Raw genomic sequence first — 18,092 nt, 5'->3', positions numbered from 1 at the left:
ATCATTGCTCGGCACAACATCGAGGGCCGAAGGGCCTGTTCTGTGCTGTACTGTTCTATGTTCTATGTTCTAAGTATGACAGCCCTCACTAAGAAGATTCACTTCTCGATCTTCCCAAACAGAGATCAATTTTCCTTTATAAACATCCACTAGTATTCTTTCCAGAGTTTTGGGAAATAAAAATTAAACTCCCCCTATTTATTTCTCCTTCAATAGTCGCTCAATTCAATTTTGACGGCCACTACTGAGTCTGCATCCACCATCCCATCAGGCGCTGCATTCCCAATCCTAACGCGCAGTCATCAGAAAAAGGTAAAGAAAATCACATGTTGGTGCCAGAGTTTCAGTCGCACCCTCCGTGGCGACACAACTGTGTCCCCTTAACAAGCTCTACCTCTCGGAGGCTGAAGAGGTTATTTGGTTCGGCAAAAGTGTTAAACGATTTCGGAACCCAAAGCAGGTAACCGGAGTTGATGTCATGATCTAGCGGAATGGGGGGGGGGGGAGGAGGGAACAAGCTCGAGGGGCTGAATGGCTTCCTCTTGATCCTAGGCGACACCTTAAGCCTTGGGAGCAGTGTGAAGAAGGGGCATGCGATGGACTGCTTTAGAACTGGAGAATCAGGGGCAGCACGGTGACCTAGTGGTTAGCACAACCGCCTCACGGCACTGAGGTCCCAGGTTCGATCCCGGCTCTGGGTCACTGTCCGTGTGGAGTTTGCAGATTCTCCCCGTGTCTGTGTGGGTTTCGCCCCCACAACCCAAAAATGTGCAGAGTAGGTGGATTGGCCACGCTAAATTGCCCCTTAATTGGAAAAAATAATTGGGTAATCTAAATTTATAAAAAAAAAACTGGAGAATCGAGTTAAGAGGGAAGGCGAGATTATTAATAATAATAATCTTTATGAGTGTCACATTAACGCTGCAATGAAGTTACTATGAAAAGCCCCTAGTCGCCACACTCCTGCGCCTGTTCAGGTACACAGAGGGAGAATCCAGGATATCCAATTTACCTAGCCTGCACGTCTTTCGGGACTTGTGGGAAGAAACTGGAGCACCCGGAGCAAACCCACGCAGACACGGGGAGAACGTGCATACTGCGCACAGTGACCCAAACCGGGAATTGAACCCGGGTCCCGGGTGCTGTGAGGCAACAGTGCTAACCACTGTGCCACTGAGCGATCATGAAAGCCTGGCCGAGAAAGCATCTATGATCCACTGAAAAATGCTCATCGAGGCTACCATTTTAAGTTAAAGGATAGTGGTCAAATTAAGGGGCAAACTGGTACAAGGGAAGCACTGGCTTTTGCCTACTTCGAGCAGAGAGAGATCTGCACATAAAGGTGTGCAGGAGTAGGCCATTCAGCCCCTTGAGCCTTCCCCGTCATTGGATAAGATCGTGGCTGAACTTCCACTCAATTCCACTTTCCTATCCTGCCCCCACGCCACCTTAATTCCCTTCGATTCCAAGAACCTGCTGATCTACATCTTGAATATATTCATCGATCGAGCATCCACAATTCTCTGGGGCAGATCCACAACACTCTGAGTGAAGAAACCTCTCCTCACCTCAGTCTTAAATGGTCGCCCCCTTATTCTGAGCCTGTGCCGCCTACGTTCTAGTCTCTCCAGCCAGGGAAAGAGCCTCTCAGCAACCACCTGCTCAAGCCCCCTGAGAATTCTGAACCTTCAATGAGATCAACTCTTATTCTTCTAAATGCCAGAGAATACAGGCCCATTCTACTCAATCGCTCCTGTCACGGCACCCTGAGCTGGTGACTGGTCAATTCCAGCCCCACTTGACCCAGAGTCGCAACACAAGTAAATTAATCAATAATTCTTCGCAAAATACCCAAAGCCTTTGGTTCTTGGCTGCCCAATAATTACAGTCACCAGGTTTGCAAATGGCGCAGTGGTTAGCACTGCTGCATGTGGCGCTGAGGACACGGGTTCTAATCCCAGCCCTGAGTCACTGTCCGTGTAGAGTTTGTACATTCGCCCCGTTAGGCATTAGAACATTACAGCGCAGTACAGGCCCTTCAGCCCTCGATGTTGCGCCGATCTGTGAAACAATCTAAAGCCCATCTACACTATTCCCTTATCATCCATATGTCTATCCAATGACCAATTAAATGCCCTTAGTGTTGGCGAGTCCACTACTGTTGCAGGCAGGGCATTCCACGCCCTTACTACTCTCTGAGTAAAGAACCTACCTCTGACATCTGTCCTATATCTATCTCCGCTCAATTTAAAGCTATGTCCCCTCGTGCTAGCCATCACCATCCGAGGAAAAAGGCTCTCAATGTCCACCCTATCTAATCCTCTGATCATCTTGTATGCCTCAATTAAGTCACCTCTTAACCTTCTCTCTAACAAAAACAGCCTCAAGTCCCTCAGCCTTTCCTCATAAGATCTTCCCTCCATACCAGGCAACATCCTGCTAAATCTCCTCTGCACCCTTTCCAATGCTTCCACACTCTTCCTATAATGCGGCGACCAGAACTGCACGCAGTACCCCAAATGCGACCGCACCAGAGTTTTGTACAGCTGCAACATGACCTCATGGCACCGAAACTCAATCCCTCTACCAATAAAAGCTAACACAGCGTACGCCTTCTTAACAACCCTATCAACCTTGGTGGCAACTTTCATGGACACCGAGATCTCTCTGCTCATCCACACTACCAAGAATCTTACCATTAGCCCAGTACTCTATTCCTGTTACTCCTTCCAAAAATGAATCACCTCACACCTTTCTGCATTAAACTCCATTTGCCACTTCTCAGCCCAGCTCTGGAGCTTATCTATGTCCCTCTGCAACTTGTAACATCCTTTTGCACTGTCCACAACTCCACCTACTTTAGTGTCATCTGCAAATTTACTCACCCACCCTTCTACGCCCTCCTCCAGGTCATTTATGAAAATGACAAACAGCAGTGGCCCCAAAACAGATCCTTGTGGTACACCTCGTCTGCGTGGGTCTCACCCCCACAACACAAAGATGTGCAGGGTTGGGGGATTGTCCACGGGTGGGAGGATTCTGCGGTAGAACTTAATCACCACATGGATCTGAGATATCTATTGCTATGGTGCAAATTCTTTGTGACACAATGCGATTTGCATTTGTACAGTTGTTTTTAAACCACTGACAGCTCCATTCATTCTGAGGGAGCAGGCCACTGTTACTTGGGAACCACATCCAATACAGTACAGGAACAGGTCCTTCGGTCCTCCAGGAATGGGCATCGCATTTCATAGAATCCTTGCAGTGCAGAAGGAGGCCATTCGGCCCATCGAGTCTGCACCAAACACCCCCGTCCCCGAAAGAGCACTCCACCTGGGCTCACGCCGTGGCCCTGTCCCCGTATACCCGCGCAATGATCAAGGCCAATAACACTAAGGGCCAATCCACCTAACCTGCACATTTTTGTACTGTGGGGGCAAACCGGAGCACCCGGAGGAGACCCACGCAGACACGGGGAGAACGTGCAGACTCCACACAGACAGTCGCCCGAGGCCGGAATTGAACCCGGGTCCCTGGAGCTGTGAGGCAGCAATGCTAACCACTGCGCCGCCGCGCTGCCCATTCACTTGGCAGGCCGACTGGACGGGGAGAGGGTTGTAGGTCAGCTGCTAATTTCCGGTCCACGTGAATGGGAATAATGGTGTCCGTGTCACTTTGGGCAGAAGGGTTCCCGGCAGGTTTGGCAATCAGGCTCAGCTGAGCCGCCAAAGAGGGATACAGTGCCAAGCATTTCTTATTAGCGGCCTCGAGGAACCAGTATTGATTAGCCAAAGATTCTCAGGTAAACTGCAAACTTGCAACAAGTTCCTTATGAAATTCCTCAGGAGCATCAGAAAACACGGCACGCAACAAACTGCCTTCGGAGTCCAGTTGTTAACGTCTATTTTGTGTACAATAAGGTCCCATGAAGAAAAACGAGATGAGTAACTGAGTGATCTTTTTCTTTCGGGGGTATCAAAGAGGGTATTAAAGGATTAAAGGAAGGCCGCTTCTGAAAGCAAGGGGAGATCTGTTAATCCACCTGAATTGCTGGAAAAGACAGACGGAGCCGTGGTTTAACCTCTTATCAAGAGCACCAAGCAGCACTGACTCAATGTCAGCCGAGATTTTGTGCTCAGGTCCTGCAGTGGGTCTTGAACCGACAACCCTCTGACTGAGAGACAACAATGCTACGAAGCGAGCAGAGCTGTATCATAATCTCGAGTCGAAAGATCTGCTCTTTGGGGAGAGAAAGGAAACAAAATAGCTTACAATGGAAACCAATAAAAATCGCTTAACTTCTTGTAACCTGTCACATTACAAGATAGAAATGACATTGCAATCCCCACAGGAATAATTGGGAGAATCATCCGCCTACAGTATCAGGTGTCAGCACTTAAAAACCCTGGCAGTGCCAGATATTGTCAAATTATGACTTATATTCCATTATATTCCATTAATGTCTTTGTTTTGGGTACAATAAACTTACAAAGCAACGTGTGCGTGAATTCCGCACTGTCAGAGGTGCTGACACCCAGATGAGACATTAAACCGAGGCCTCCATCTGCCCTCTCAGACGGGCATTAACGGATCCCATTTCGAGGAAGAGCTGAAGAGTTGTCCCCAGCAGCCTGGCTGACATTTATCTCTCAACAGCCTTGCAAAATCAGATTATTGGGCTGTTACCGCACTGCTGTTTGTGGGAGCTTGCTGTGGGACAATTAGTGGCTATATTTCCGACACTACAACAATTGCCCGCAGGCAGACTTTGAAAATGTTTCGGGCAAAAGTTTGCTTTCTTTTTCTTCCCTCAATGGTTTGCGGCAGCAATTCCAACTTGAGAAATTCCCAAGACTTTTGGATGCCGGAGAAAGCCTCCATTAGTTCTATCACAAACCTTCTGTGTGCTGAAGCCCTTTGATCCTTTAGCGGATTTTCTTCTGCCCTGACACTGGTCTTTCCCCGAGATCACAAAATAAACAGATTCGGGGGGATCAGACAGCTTCTTTGAATTCTGCTTTTTGACGTAAGAAGCATGCAAAGCGTGGACTGTTGCTCCTCGATGTCTTGTGTCTCACACATCAAACAACAGGCCTCTCTCTCCCTCCGCATCTGTGAAATCAATTTTCATTTGCAAATAACCTCAGGCCAAAAACATACATCTCAATCGGACGGGGTCCCTCTTGTCCTCATCTTTAGAACATAGAACATAGAATTTACAGTGCAGAAGGAGGCCATTCGGCCCATCGAGTCTGCACCGGCTCTTGGAAAGAGCACCCTACCCAAGGTCAACACCTCCACCGTATCCCCATAACCCAGTAACCCCACCCAACACTAAGGGCAATTTTGGACACTAAGGGCAATCGAACCTGGGACCCTGGAGCTGTGAAGCGATTGTGCTATCCACAATGCTACCGTGCTGCGCCCATCTTTAACCCCACCAGTCTCTGCATTCGAAGGATCATCCTCCGCCAGTTCTGCCAACTCCAGCATGATGCCACCACCGAACACATCTTCCCCTCACTCCCCCTGTCAGCATTCCGCAGGAACCGTTCCCTCCGGGATACCCTGGTCCACTCCTCCATCACCCCCAACACTTCACCTCCTTCCCATGCAACCGCAGAAGGTGCAACATCTGCCTCTTTATCTCCTCCCTGCTCATCAACCCAGGGCCTAAACACTCTTTTCAGGTGAGGCAGTGCTTCACGTGCACCTCCTTCAATCTGGTCCATTGCATTCGCTGCTCCCAGTGCGATCTACTCTACATGGAAAGACTAAACGCAGACTGGGTGTGCGCTTTGCAGGACACCTTTGATCCGTCCACAAACAGGACCCAGACCTTCCTGTCGCTGCCATTTCAACTCCCCGTCCTGCTCTCATGTCCACATGACCGTCCTTGGACTGCTGCACTATGCCAAGTGAAGCCCAACGCAAACTGGAGGAACACCACCTCACCTTCCGATTAGACACGTTACAGCCTCCTGGACTTAACACTCAGGTCAACAACTTCAGACTGCAAACTCTCTCCTCCATCTTCACCCCGTTTTATTTCTATCAATTTATTTTCATTTCTTCCACTGATTCATTTAACCATCCACCCCTCCCTTTCCATTCTCTTTTTCCCTTACCACCGTATCCCCTGCCCCAACTCACCCCACTAGGGCCATCTGCTCCCTGTTCCAGACTTTCCTTTGACACACTGCTTACCATTGTTCTGCCATTAGCACATTCTTTTTATTTATAAATTTAGCGTACCCAATTCATTTTTCCAATTAAGGGGCAATTTAGCGTGGCCAATTCACCTAGCCTGTACATCTTTGGGTTGTCATGATGTGGAGATGCCGGCGTTGGACTGGGGTGAGCACAGTAAGAAGTCTTACAACACCAGGTTAAAGTCCCAACAGGTTTGTTTCAAACACGAGCTTTCGGAGCACTGCTCCTTCCTCAGGTGAATGAAAAGGTATGTTCCAGAAACATATGTATAGACAAATTCAAAGATGCCAGACAATCTTTGGGTTGTGGGGGCGAAACCCACGCAGACAGGGGGAGAATGTGCAAACGCCCCACGGGTGCCATTTGCACATTCTGACTTCTTTAATGCACCACTATCAGCGCCCTTCTTAGCCATGATCACCACCACTTACATTCCCTTTGTCCACGACATCTCTGTCAATCTCTCCCTAGCCTCCACCTATCACTGGCCCTCTATCCTGCCCTCTTTCCCCCCATCCCAACAGTGTAAATCCCATCCTTTCAGTTCCCTCTCTAGCTCTGAAGAGTGACGCAGACTCGAAACGTTAGCTGCCTTCTCTGTCTACGGATGCGGTCAGACCCGCTGGGCCTTTCCAGCATTTTTTTGTTTTTGTTTCAGATTCCAGAATCCGCAGTAATTTCCTTTTATCTCAATCGTCCTGCCTTGGTCAACCGGGGCACAGTGGATCGGCTACTGTGTTAGTAACCTAGAGACGGCGATTTCAAATCCTACCATAGTGGTTTGAGGGTTTAAATTAACTTTCTTGTACAACTCCCAAAGCTTCTCATTTTATTTTCCAGTCACTGATGGACCACATTTTCAGCCTTTTGAGCTCAAGACTTCCATCATTCGCAGATTATTCTCCATCTCAGGGCGAGCTGAAAATTGACGCAATATAAATTAATAAACCATGGAGCACAGGAGGCAACTCGGCCCATCGTGAAAGTGCCGGCTCCTTGGTGGGAGCCATTCAATTATTCCCACTGCCCTGATTTTTTGCCAACAGTCTGCGCTTTTTACCCTTTTGAAATGTTAATTAAACTGTGGCTCATTAACTAGGTACAGTAAGGTAAATCCGCCGTAGCCCCAGATGACCATAGGCTGCTTTGGCCTTTGAGGGGGAGAGCTGACTGAGGTGATTTGACCAGAGGGTCACCACACCTCAGCAAGGGGCAAGGTTGAGAAGGCGGGGCCGTCATGAATAACCTCAGCCGATACTGGAATTGAACCCGCGCTGCCGACCTTGCTCCTCATCATGAACCAGCTGTCCAGCCAACTAAATAAACCGGCTCATGACCTAACAATGCTATTAAAGGTATATCTGGTCAGACCAGTGGAAATGTGCAGTAGGACAGACAGACTTTGTTGGGAGAGTGAGAGGCAGAGTGGTACTACTTCTGCTGGTTTATTTTCCATTAGCCGATAAAACAGTTTGGCAGAATAGTTCAAAACCAGAACTTACAAACAATCGCCAAGATGGAGCTTCCCCGGCAGATCTTTTCTGTACTCCTGGAATCTCACCCGCTCTTCACCATGTCCTTGAAGCAGCTGCGGTGGGCAAGAGATTGTTGCTCATCTCCTTGTGGAATTGGCCTTTGCAAAGAAGGCCTGGAGAGAGGCGAGGTGGTTTTTGGTCGTGGTTCATCCCGAGCAACTCCGTGACGCAGGACTCTCCGCTCTGGGCTTTTCCCAGGGAGGCACTCCGAGATGCATATCAACATTTGATGGAGGACCATCAACTCGGTAAAAGACACTCGTTGGTCTGCTAAAAACGTACTGGTCTTCCACTGCACACAGTTGCCCCCCGACTGAGCGTTGCATTCCGAGGTCCAGGTGCGTGTGCTGATGGACACGCTGAAGGTTGGTGCAGTTGCCACAGAATCGCAATGGCGAAAGATCACTGTCAAAGGCCTGCAGGGTCTGGATTGGGTAAAGTCCCTCAGGCGGTTAAGGTTTGACATACATTGAGTAGTTTCTGACTTTGTACGGATTGGCTTCCGTACTCGAGCTGCTACTTGAGTAGCAAATATTGAAAATTGAACTGTATTGCACTTTATGTAATGTCAAATTTGAACTGTGTAACGTACCTTTACAAACTTTATGAATAAAGTATAATTTTGGCACAAATATTATACCACACAATATAGATGATAGCCACGAGCAATGGGGAGTGGCTTCCGTACTCGAGCTGCTACTTGCCTCTAAGTCAGAAGGTTGTCTGTCGGTGCCTCAATATTGATCTAAGCATAGAATCCGAGATGATAGCTCGGTGCTGAGCAGAGAGAGTGCCGCACTGTTGGGGTGGTACATTGGACTGAGGTCCTGTCTGTCCATACACGGACCCAAGGCACCATTCACGGATGGGCAGGGAGTTCTCCCAGTATCTTGGCTAACATTCCTCCCCCAGCCAACAGCACCCAAAACCACTGGGAGGGGTCAGTTACTTTGTTGCCGCTTGCGGGGTCGCGTTGCACTGTCGTGTCTGCCTGCAGAACAGCAGCGGCTGCGGTTCGCAGAAACTCGTGGCACGAGGAAAGAACGTTAAACCGTGGATCCTGGCTAAAGGCTGGAATCAGAAAATACAAGCCCTCCAGTCAGACCATACCGTGCGGACTGGGTACAGTCTGGTCGTGCAGACAATTCCAACTTTCGGAGTTGCCACAGGCCTATTCCGGGGGGGGGGGGAGAGGGTCTCCATGGTGTCCTGGACAGTGTCTATTCCTCAATCAACAACGGTAAAAACCTGATCATTATCACATCTCTGTTTGTGGGAGCTTGCTGTGCACAAACAGGCTTCCGCTTTTTCCGGATTACAGCGCTGACTACAATTCGAAAAGGACTCGGGGACCGATCTCCCTCCCACATGTAAAGCTGTAGCCGCCCACCATCATCCCAATCGCTTTTTTCTTTCAGCTGCTCCTCTTAAACAAACGAGTATGCTTGGATGAGCCGTGAGCAGCAGAGTCATCAATTACTGCGAGGTACAAGGCACGTTACTTTGCTGCATCAAGTCAAATCAACCAGAGGATCACTGCAGAAGCAAAGCACTGCAGGTGCTGGAGATCTGAAACAGGAACAGAGGGAGGCTGGAGAAGCCCAACGGGCGGAGAGAGCAACACTTCACGTTTCAGCTCGATAAGCTTGTGTCACAACTGTGCCACACAGTCCACAGTAAAACCGCACAGCCAGACTCTCAGAGCACTTGCGCGGCACTCAATGTTTTTTTTTTGCAATGCTGGAAACTGACCATCCAATTCCAACACCACTCTCAAACTTTCTTTTCTAAAGTGGTCACAACTGCAATCATACTCGTCGGATTCTGACCGGCCCTCACCGAACCATCTCAGACTCTAATGGCCTCCTTCCCGGGCTCTCATACCATTGAGGGGCCGAATGGCCCGCTGCCAATTCGTACGTTTGTATCTATAGACTCCTCACGTACCTCACGCTTCCTTACAACCTAGAGGCTGCAGAGGTCCGATTTTGATGTCATCCAACAATTATTTGGGATTTAGGAAATATTTTTAAAATAAATTTAGAGTACCCAATTCATTTTTGCCAATTAAGCGGCAATTTAGCGTGTTCAATCCTCCTACCTTGCACGTCTTTGGGTTGTGGGGATGAAACCCACGCAGACACGGGGAGAATGTGCAAACTTCACACGACAGTGACCCAGAGCCAGGATCGAACCTGGGACCTCGATGCCGTGAGACTGCAGTGCTAACCACTGCGCCACCGTGCTGCCCTGGGATTTAGGAATTGTTATGGGAGCGGCGTTTTCAGAACCCCAAAATGTATCATGGAGTTCAACCAACCTCTCCCTTTAATGTATTGTTGCTTTTGAAGCACACGGCTTGTTCTCCAGGTGTGGTATCACAATTATGGACACGTGGGTTTTTAAACACAAAACAATATTTATTCCATGAATTCAACTTAACCTTTTTAAATAACATTGGATCATTTACCACCCCTTACTCCAAATATAACCTCAAAAATAATACAACACTAAATAATCCCTCAAAATGTTCCTTCAAACCTCCAAAAGACTTAACACCTTTAACAACAGAAACACATCAGGTTATAAAGACATTACTATTATGAGTTTAAATCACCCCAATGATTCAGAGATAGTCTTTCCTGGCAGAGATCACAGCAGATCCAGCTTACTGCAAACACAGACACACCCAAGCTCTTTTCCTCAAAACTGAAACTAAAACTCTCAAAAAGCAGAAGTGAGCTCAGCTCAGCTCCCCCCCCCACCCTCTGACATCACTTCAGTAATATGAGCTGCTCCATTTCTTAAAGGTACATTGCTTAAACATCCATTTCTTAACGGTACTCTCACATGACAGAATTATAACAATAGGAGGCTATTCAGCCGCTCGAGCCTCCTCCACAATTCAAGTCAACCACTGCTGGCTTTGTCACACCCTAAATACCCCTTGACTAACAAACATATGCCCAACTTGTATTATGTGTGGGGGGGGGCACGACTTCCTGATTTCCTCAAGCCTTCTTGTGAAGAAGTGCTTCCTCACATTCCCCCTCCCTGAACAGGCAAGCCCTCATTTTCAGTTTATGGCCCCTTGTTGTGGACCCTGGGGAGGCGGTGGCATAGTGGTACTGTCGCTGGACTAGTAAGTCAGAGACGCAGAGTGATGCTTTGGGGAACCAGGTTCGAATCCCACCAGGGAAGGTGGTGAAAACTGAATTCAATAAAAATCTGGAATTAATCTGGTGATCATGAAAACATTGTCGATTGTTCACTCATGTCCTTTAGGGAAGGAAATCTGCTGTCCTTACCTGGTCTGGTCTACATGTGACTCCAGACCCACGGCAATGTGGTTGATGCTTAAATGCCTTCTGGGATGGATAATAAGTGCTGGCTCAGCCAGCAACTCCCACATGGACGAATAAAAAAACCCTCAACTCTATCTACCCCATCAAATATATTAGTCATCTTAAACTCTTCATTTTCACCTTTGTTTACACGGTCAATCAATGCAAGCTGATCCTACTGCCGAAAATGTCAAAAGTGAGATCGGTAAATGTTATTTTTCCGATTAAGGGTTACAGAACCATGGAATTAAGATGTAGACCACCCATGATTGAACTGGATGTTGGAACAGGTTAAAGGGGCTAAATGGACTCACTTACAATGCGGTAATGCCCTAGGTCACCAATGATAACCTACAATATCAGATTGTTCTCCCAAGCTCCTGTACGAGATGACAATCTTCCAGCTCGACATAAACAGCTGGGATGAAACATTCTTCCTCCTCTTTGCCTTTAGTGTTGAAGTCAGGAATCATTTCACTGACTTCCCAAATTCCTGATAAAGACAGTTTTACATTTTTCAGTTATCCCACCCAAAAGCTACAGGCTTCATAGAAGGCTTCATTGAATCCCAACAGTACGCAAGGCGGACATTCGGCCCAACAGGTCTCCACCGACCCTCCAAAGGAGCGCCCGACCTAGGCCCACTCCCCTGCTTTATCGCTGTAATTCCACCTAGCCTGCACATCTTTGTACTGTGGGAGGAAACACACGCAGAGACGGGGAGAAAGTGCAAACTCCACAGTCACCAAGGCTGGAACTGAACCCGGGTCCCTGGTGCTGTGAGGCAGCGGTGATAACCGCTGTCCAACCGTGCCCCCCCCCCCCCCCCAACACACGTCAGCATTTTGGCAGAATTATCCAGTTAGTCCCAGTCCTTTGCCTCACAGTCCTGCATATTTCACTCTTCCAGTATTTATCCAATGCCCTTTTGAACGTTCCTCCTGAAAGGGCAGCACGGTGGCGCAGTGGGTAGCACTGCTGCCTCACGGCGCCGAGGACCCGACCCCGGCCCCGAATCACTGTCCGTGTGGAGTTTGCACATTCTCCCCGTGTCTGGAGTGGGTCTAACCCCCACAACCCAAAGATGTGCCGGGTAGGTGTATTGCCCATGCTAAATTGCCCCTTAATTGCAGGAGGAAAAAGAGAACTGGGTACTCTAAATTTATTAAAATAAAGGAAGTCCCTCCTCTATCTCCTCCCACCACCCTTCCAGATCGTGCATTCCGGATCACAGCAACGCCGTGTAAAACTGTTTTTCCTGAAGTCGACTCTGGTGCTTTTGCCCATTTCCTTGAATCCGTGTCCAAACCTTCCATCACTGGAAACAAAACATGTCCACTCACAGAGTTATTAAAACAAAATCTGCTTTATATAAGGAGGGGGGGCTGTCGTGTGATCCAATACTGCCAATGGTTTGTAGGGAAGAAGTCAAATCCCTTTTTGATTAATGTGGATTTCAGGATTTTCCCCAAAGTTTTGTGGGATGACATTCCCATCATTCTTGTTGTTTGTTTCCCCGTGAAAATGGAATGTGTTGCAATGGCTTTGCCGCGTATTCCACAAGTGGTATTCTCACACAGTCACTTATTAAATCAGGTAATTGCTAAATCAAATCCTGCTTTGATAACTTGGGTTTCTCTCCCTTGTTACAAGAACAACATCCTGTAATTCCTGACATTGGAATTAAAGAGCCGTTATGCCCATTCCCCAACCCACACAGCCCAGCTCCGGCCTTCAAACGGCCCTGGAAAATTCCCACATCAAGGGGGACTCGGCAGCAACAACGGAAGCAACATTACACGTTCACCGTCTGCTACACCTTATAGTTAAATGTCCTGTGAGTGAAGTGAAGGTGACAGCCATGTCTCCAGGGTTCAGCTATGACAAATATAAACCACTCAAAGCTTCCCTTTCACAGTTTATGACATTGAACATGTAAGCCCATTATCTTCTCTTTAATTCTTCAGCTAATTAGGAACCAAATTGAGTCATTGACAAAGCTGTGAATTGTCGCACCTTGACCCATTACTGCCCTGTAAACTTGATAGAAAAAATAACCAGCTGACCAAACACATCATCCTTAACAACAGACAAAACCAAGCAACTGACGTCCTACATTCTCCACAAGTGCGATGTCTACTCAGATCGCCTTTAATTACTTACAAGCCCAAACTGGCCCTGTGGATTGGTGCTCAAAGCTGTTAATTTAATGAGTTGTTGTCCTACCTTTCGATGATATCAGCAATCGCGCAGGCAAACATCAGGAGTCCTTCAGGCATCTGCAGGGCGACTAAGCGAGACATGGAAAACAGAATTTAAAAAAAAAAAAGTTGCTTTGGATTTTTCTATTTGTGGTCTCGGTGGGTGAACAGTGTCTGAGAGCGACAGTGCTGAAAATCATTGGTTCCTCCTCCCCACATTCCCACCGTCTTCACATTATCTCTCAGTCCGAGTGACCCTTTCCTTGAACTTGACAACTGTTGACTGCTTGGGTACCTCATGGTTGCAGCTCCAACACTTAAACTTTGCTTGAGATCATCCAGGACAATGCAGCACCTTTCACTGGCGCCCCATCCACCACCCCCTTCACCGATTCACAGGAGCTGCCGTGTGTTCCACTAAGCCTCCTTCAACAGCGCCGTGCAAACCCGCGACCTCTACCACCTCGAAGAACAAGTGCAGCAGACGCATGGGAACACCGCCACCACCTCCAGGTCACACACCATCCTGACTTGGAGTATCCAATTCTTTCATTCCAACGAAGGGGCAATTTTCGCGCGGCCAATCCACCTACCCTGCACATCTTTTTGGGTTGTGGGGGCGAGGCCCACGCAGACACGGGGAGAAGGTGCAAACTCCACACGGACAGTGACCCGGGGTCAGTGATCGAACCCGGGTCCTCGGCGCCGTGAGGCAGCAGGGCTAACTACTATCGATGGGTCAAAATCCTGGAACTCCCTCCCTAACAGCACAGTGGGTGTTCCTGCACCAGACAGCGGCTCGAGAAGGCAGCTCACCACCACCACCTGCTCAAGGGCAGTTGGGGATGGGTAACAATGCTGGTCGAGCCAGCGACACCCACATCCCGTGAAGGAACAAACAGCTCTATCCTCCTAGGTGCCGCCACCCCCCCCCCCCCCCAACCCACCCACACACACACACACACACACACACACACACACACACATTGACAAGAGCTCCTGAACTGCTCCCCCAGGCTGGTCACGGGTAAGCCATGTCACGTTTCACCTGGGTTAATGTGTTGCCATTGCTGATTGCAAAGAAAGAAAATGTGTCGATCATGTTCAAATTTCAACTCGGTGAGATGACACTTAGATTATAGAGGAGGCAAAGATTCACAACCTTGTATGCAATATTTACAAAGCAATGACACAGATAACAGCTTACCTCGATAAAATACCATCCCTCATTTGCTTGTCAATCACCAACTCATTTAACTGCATAACTGCAGTTCTGACTTTCCACCTCCTCTGATAACTTGTCGCAGATTTAACATAAAACAACAGTGCAGGGCTCTTGATTAGAAACGGATACACAGTCAAATGCAGGTCTTAGATGGGGTGACTTTAATGACAAAGGCAGTGTCAGAAGAGGGCTAAAAGGAACATGGGGTGACACAGTGGTTAGCACTGCTGCCGCACAGCACCAGGGACCCGGGTTCAATTCCGGCCTCGGGTGACTGCCCGTGTGGAGTCTGCACGTTCTCCCCGTGTCTGCGTGGGTTTCCTCCGGGTGCTCCCGTTTCCGCCCACAGTCCAAAGACGTGCAAGTTAGGTGGATTGGCCGTGCTAAATTGCCCTTAGTGTCCAAGGGTGTGCAGGTTAAATGGGGTTACGGTGGGGGAGTAGGTCTCGAGGGTCGGTGCAGACTCGATGGGCCGAATGGCCTCCTTCTGCACTGTAGGAATGCTATGCTCTGAAAGGGATTGAGGAGGGAATCCCGTCCCGAAACCTCTCCGATTCTCTCGTTCTACGCTGACAGCATGGAAGGAGGCCATTTAGCCGGTCGGGTCTGTGCTGGCTCCCTGCAAGAGAAGCTCAACTAATTCCACTCTCCTGCCTTTTTCCCTCAGGCCCTGCAAGTTGCTTCCGTATCAATGAAGGCGAACCTTGAGCCCTACAGCTCTGACCAAAAGGCCATTCGCTCCACTATCTCCCTGGGCGGCTCGGTGTCCTGTTTGGTCACTTGTGTGAAGCACCCTGGGATATTTTGTTACATTAAATGTACCACATGGGTCGCAGTGGCTTACGGAGCCGGCCACTAGCATCCTTTCAAAAAGCTTTCGGGATGAACAATACACCCGGTGCAGTAAACCTATATATAGGTTTTTCACTCTGACTTCCCAGCTCTGTGCAACCAGTGAGACTTCACATCCACACACGCCGAATGGAACTGAATTCTCTTTTCAAAGGTGCCAATTGTGAGCCGACGGTCACAGCTGCGGCTGGCAAGTGTTACATCCTGGCAGCGAGGGGCTGGGAAATACTGTTCAGCCCACGAGAAAGCCGCAATGAACGCTGGATTGCAGACTGTGGCTGTGTGTGTGCGTGTGTGTGTGTGTGTGTGTGTGTATGTGTGTGTGTGTGAAACCCTGCAGCACAGGACAGCACACAATACTCTGCAATCCTACCTGGGAACTCAGACATGTACGTCTATACAAACATATGATTTAGGAGCGGAAGGAGGCCACTCAGCCCCTCCCCGCCATTCAATAAGATCATGGCTGCTCTGATTGTGACCTCAACCCACATTCCTGCTAAACCCTCGATAACATTTCACTCCCTGGTTAATCTAGAATCTAGCTCGCCCTGCCTTAAAAATAGTGAAAGACCCTGCTTCCATTGCCTTTTGAGTTCCAAGGACTCAAAACCCTCCCAGAGAAAAAAAAAATCTCCTCATCTCTCTCTTAAGAGCATCCCCTTATTTTTTTCAATAAATTTAGAGTACCCAAATATCTTTATTTTCTAATTACGGGGTAATATAGCGTGGCCAATCCACCTACCCTGCACACCTTTTGGGTTGTGGGGGTGAAACCCATGCAGACATGGGGAGAATGTGCAAACTCCACACGGACAGTGGCCCAGGGCCGGGATTCGAACCTAGGACCTCGGCGCCATGAGGCAGCAGGGCTAACCCACTGCGCCACATGCCACCCTTATTTTTAAAACAGTGAATTCCAGATTCTCCCACAAGTGGAAACATTCTCTCCGTGTCCATCCTGTCAAAAAACTCCTCAGGATCCTTTTTTAAAAAAATATTTTTATTGGAGGTATTTTCATATATACACAAACCCTAGAGAAACAGCAGCAACATTAACACACAGCATGCAATAACCATATCCGAACTGCCCCCCCCCCCCCCCACCGAGGCGGCTCAGTCCCGCCTCCCAAGCGATATCTGCCTCCGGGCTAGCAGGGAGGCAAAGGCCAGTATGTCGGCCTCTCTCCCCACCTGCACCCCCGGCTCCTCCCACACTCCAAATATTGCCAGCGCCTCCTCCCCTGCGTCTTTTTAAAAATTATTATTTTACATCCTCCACAAACTCCCCCTGTTTGTCCGACGCCCCGCCTTACCCTATCTCCTCCTCCGCCAGGATCTTATCCTGATGCTGGGGACGGCAGCTTCGGGAATGAGGCAAGCTCTTTCCTCATGAAGTGCTTGATGAGGAAGCACTTCATCAACCTGTAGATACTGGAACCCATTCCCCTTTGGTAACTGAAACATCGCCTCCAATTCCTCCAACATGAGGGCAGCACGGTAGCACAGCGATTAGCACTGTTGCTTCACAGCTCCAGAGTCGCAGGTTCGATTGCCGCCTTGCGTCACTGTCTGTTCGGAGTCTGCACGTTCTCCCCGTGTGTGTGTGTGTGTGTGTGTGTGGGGGTTTCCTCCGGTTTCCTCCCACAGTCCAAAGACGTGCACGTTCGGTGGATTGGCCATTGCTAAATTGCCCTTAGTGACCAAAAAGGTTCTGAGGGGTTATTGGGTTACGGGGATAGGGTGGAAGTGAGGGCTTAGGTGGGTCGGTGCAGACCCGATGGGCCGAACGGCCTCCTTCTGCACTGTATGTTCTATGTTCTAACTCCACAAAACTCCCCCAACAAACACCGCCCACTTCCTAATCTTTGTGATGTTTGCTGCCCACCCTCCTGCCTCCCCCACCACAATCGACAAATCCATAAACCCACGCAACTCCTTTGCCATCGTCGACACCTTCAGAGACCTGGGACACGACAGGAGTCCAACACTGTAATAAAGCTCCCCCCCATCCCCGACAACCGCGGCTCCCAAGATGGCCGCCGCCAACTCCCCTTAACCAACTGCGCCACACCAACTCAGCCCACGTCAGCTACCCACCCCTCCCCCCACCACCTCAACCCATCTGCCCTCCTAACCCTCCCCCCCATCCATAAACAAAAAAACCCACCTCCACCCAAACACCCCTCCCCCTCCAAACATCTACCCCCCCCATATCACTCGAGAACTAGCCTACCCGCTAGCATAGTGGCCCCACCCGAAGTAACCACCTCCCACCACCCCCACCCCAATAACGTCCTTCCGCATCCCCCATATCGAGCCTCCTGCTCTCCCTGGCCCCACCACCGCACCCTCTCCCCACCAACCCACCCACCGGCCATCCCCAGCCAAAGACCTACCTATCCCAAATCCTAACTGTGGCCGGGTAGACAGAGACAGAACATAATCAATTTAACATGTAACACCAATTGGCAAAAGTAAAGTCACACAGTCCCAGATGACCATGGGATACTTTCCCCTTTGAGGGGGGAGAGCTGACTGAGGTGACTTAACCTGAGGCTCGCCACACCTCAGGAAAGGGGCAGGGTTGAGAAGGTGGGGCCGTCATGAATAACCTCAGCCAGTATGGGAATTGAAACTAGGCTGTTGGCCTCGTTCTGCATCATGAACCAGCTATCTAGGCAAGTGAGCTAAACCGGTCCAATAATACACCAATAGT

The 18,092-nt window shown here is 49.1% G+C and overlaps 1 protein-coding gene across 3 annotated transcripts in view; it reads right to left on the bottom strand.

Annotated features, from left to right (window-relative positions):
* dph1 (diphthamide biosynthesis 1) overlaps positions 1–18,092 on the bottom strand; it is a 737,117-nt gene that overhangs the window by 677,200 nt on the left and 41,825 nt on the right. For all 3 annotated transcript variants that reach the window (XM_038814609.1, XM_038814607.1, XM_038814606.1), the window contains exon 3: positions 13,322–13,385. In XM_038814609.1, the coding sequence (XP_038670537.1) occupies positions 13,322–13,374 (53 nt within the window). In that variant the 5' untranslated portion in view covers positions 13,375–13,385. The remainder of the gene's footprint in view (positions 1–13,321; positions 13,386–18,092) is intronic.

Source organism: Scyliorhinus canicula, chromosome 12 (assembly GCF_902713615.1).
Source record: "Scyliorhinus canicula chromosome 12, sScyCan1.1, whole genome shotgun sequence".
NCBI lineage: Eukaryota > Metazoa > Chordata > Chondrichthyes > Carcharhiniformes > Scyliorhinidae > Scyliorhinus > Scyliorhinus canicula.
The sequence above is the reverse complement of the archived record's forward strand: the minus strand, read 5'-3'. Positions and strand labels throughout refer to the sequence as shown.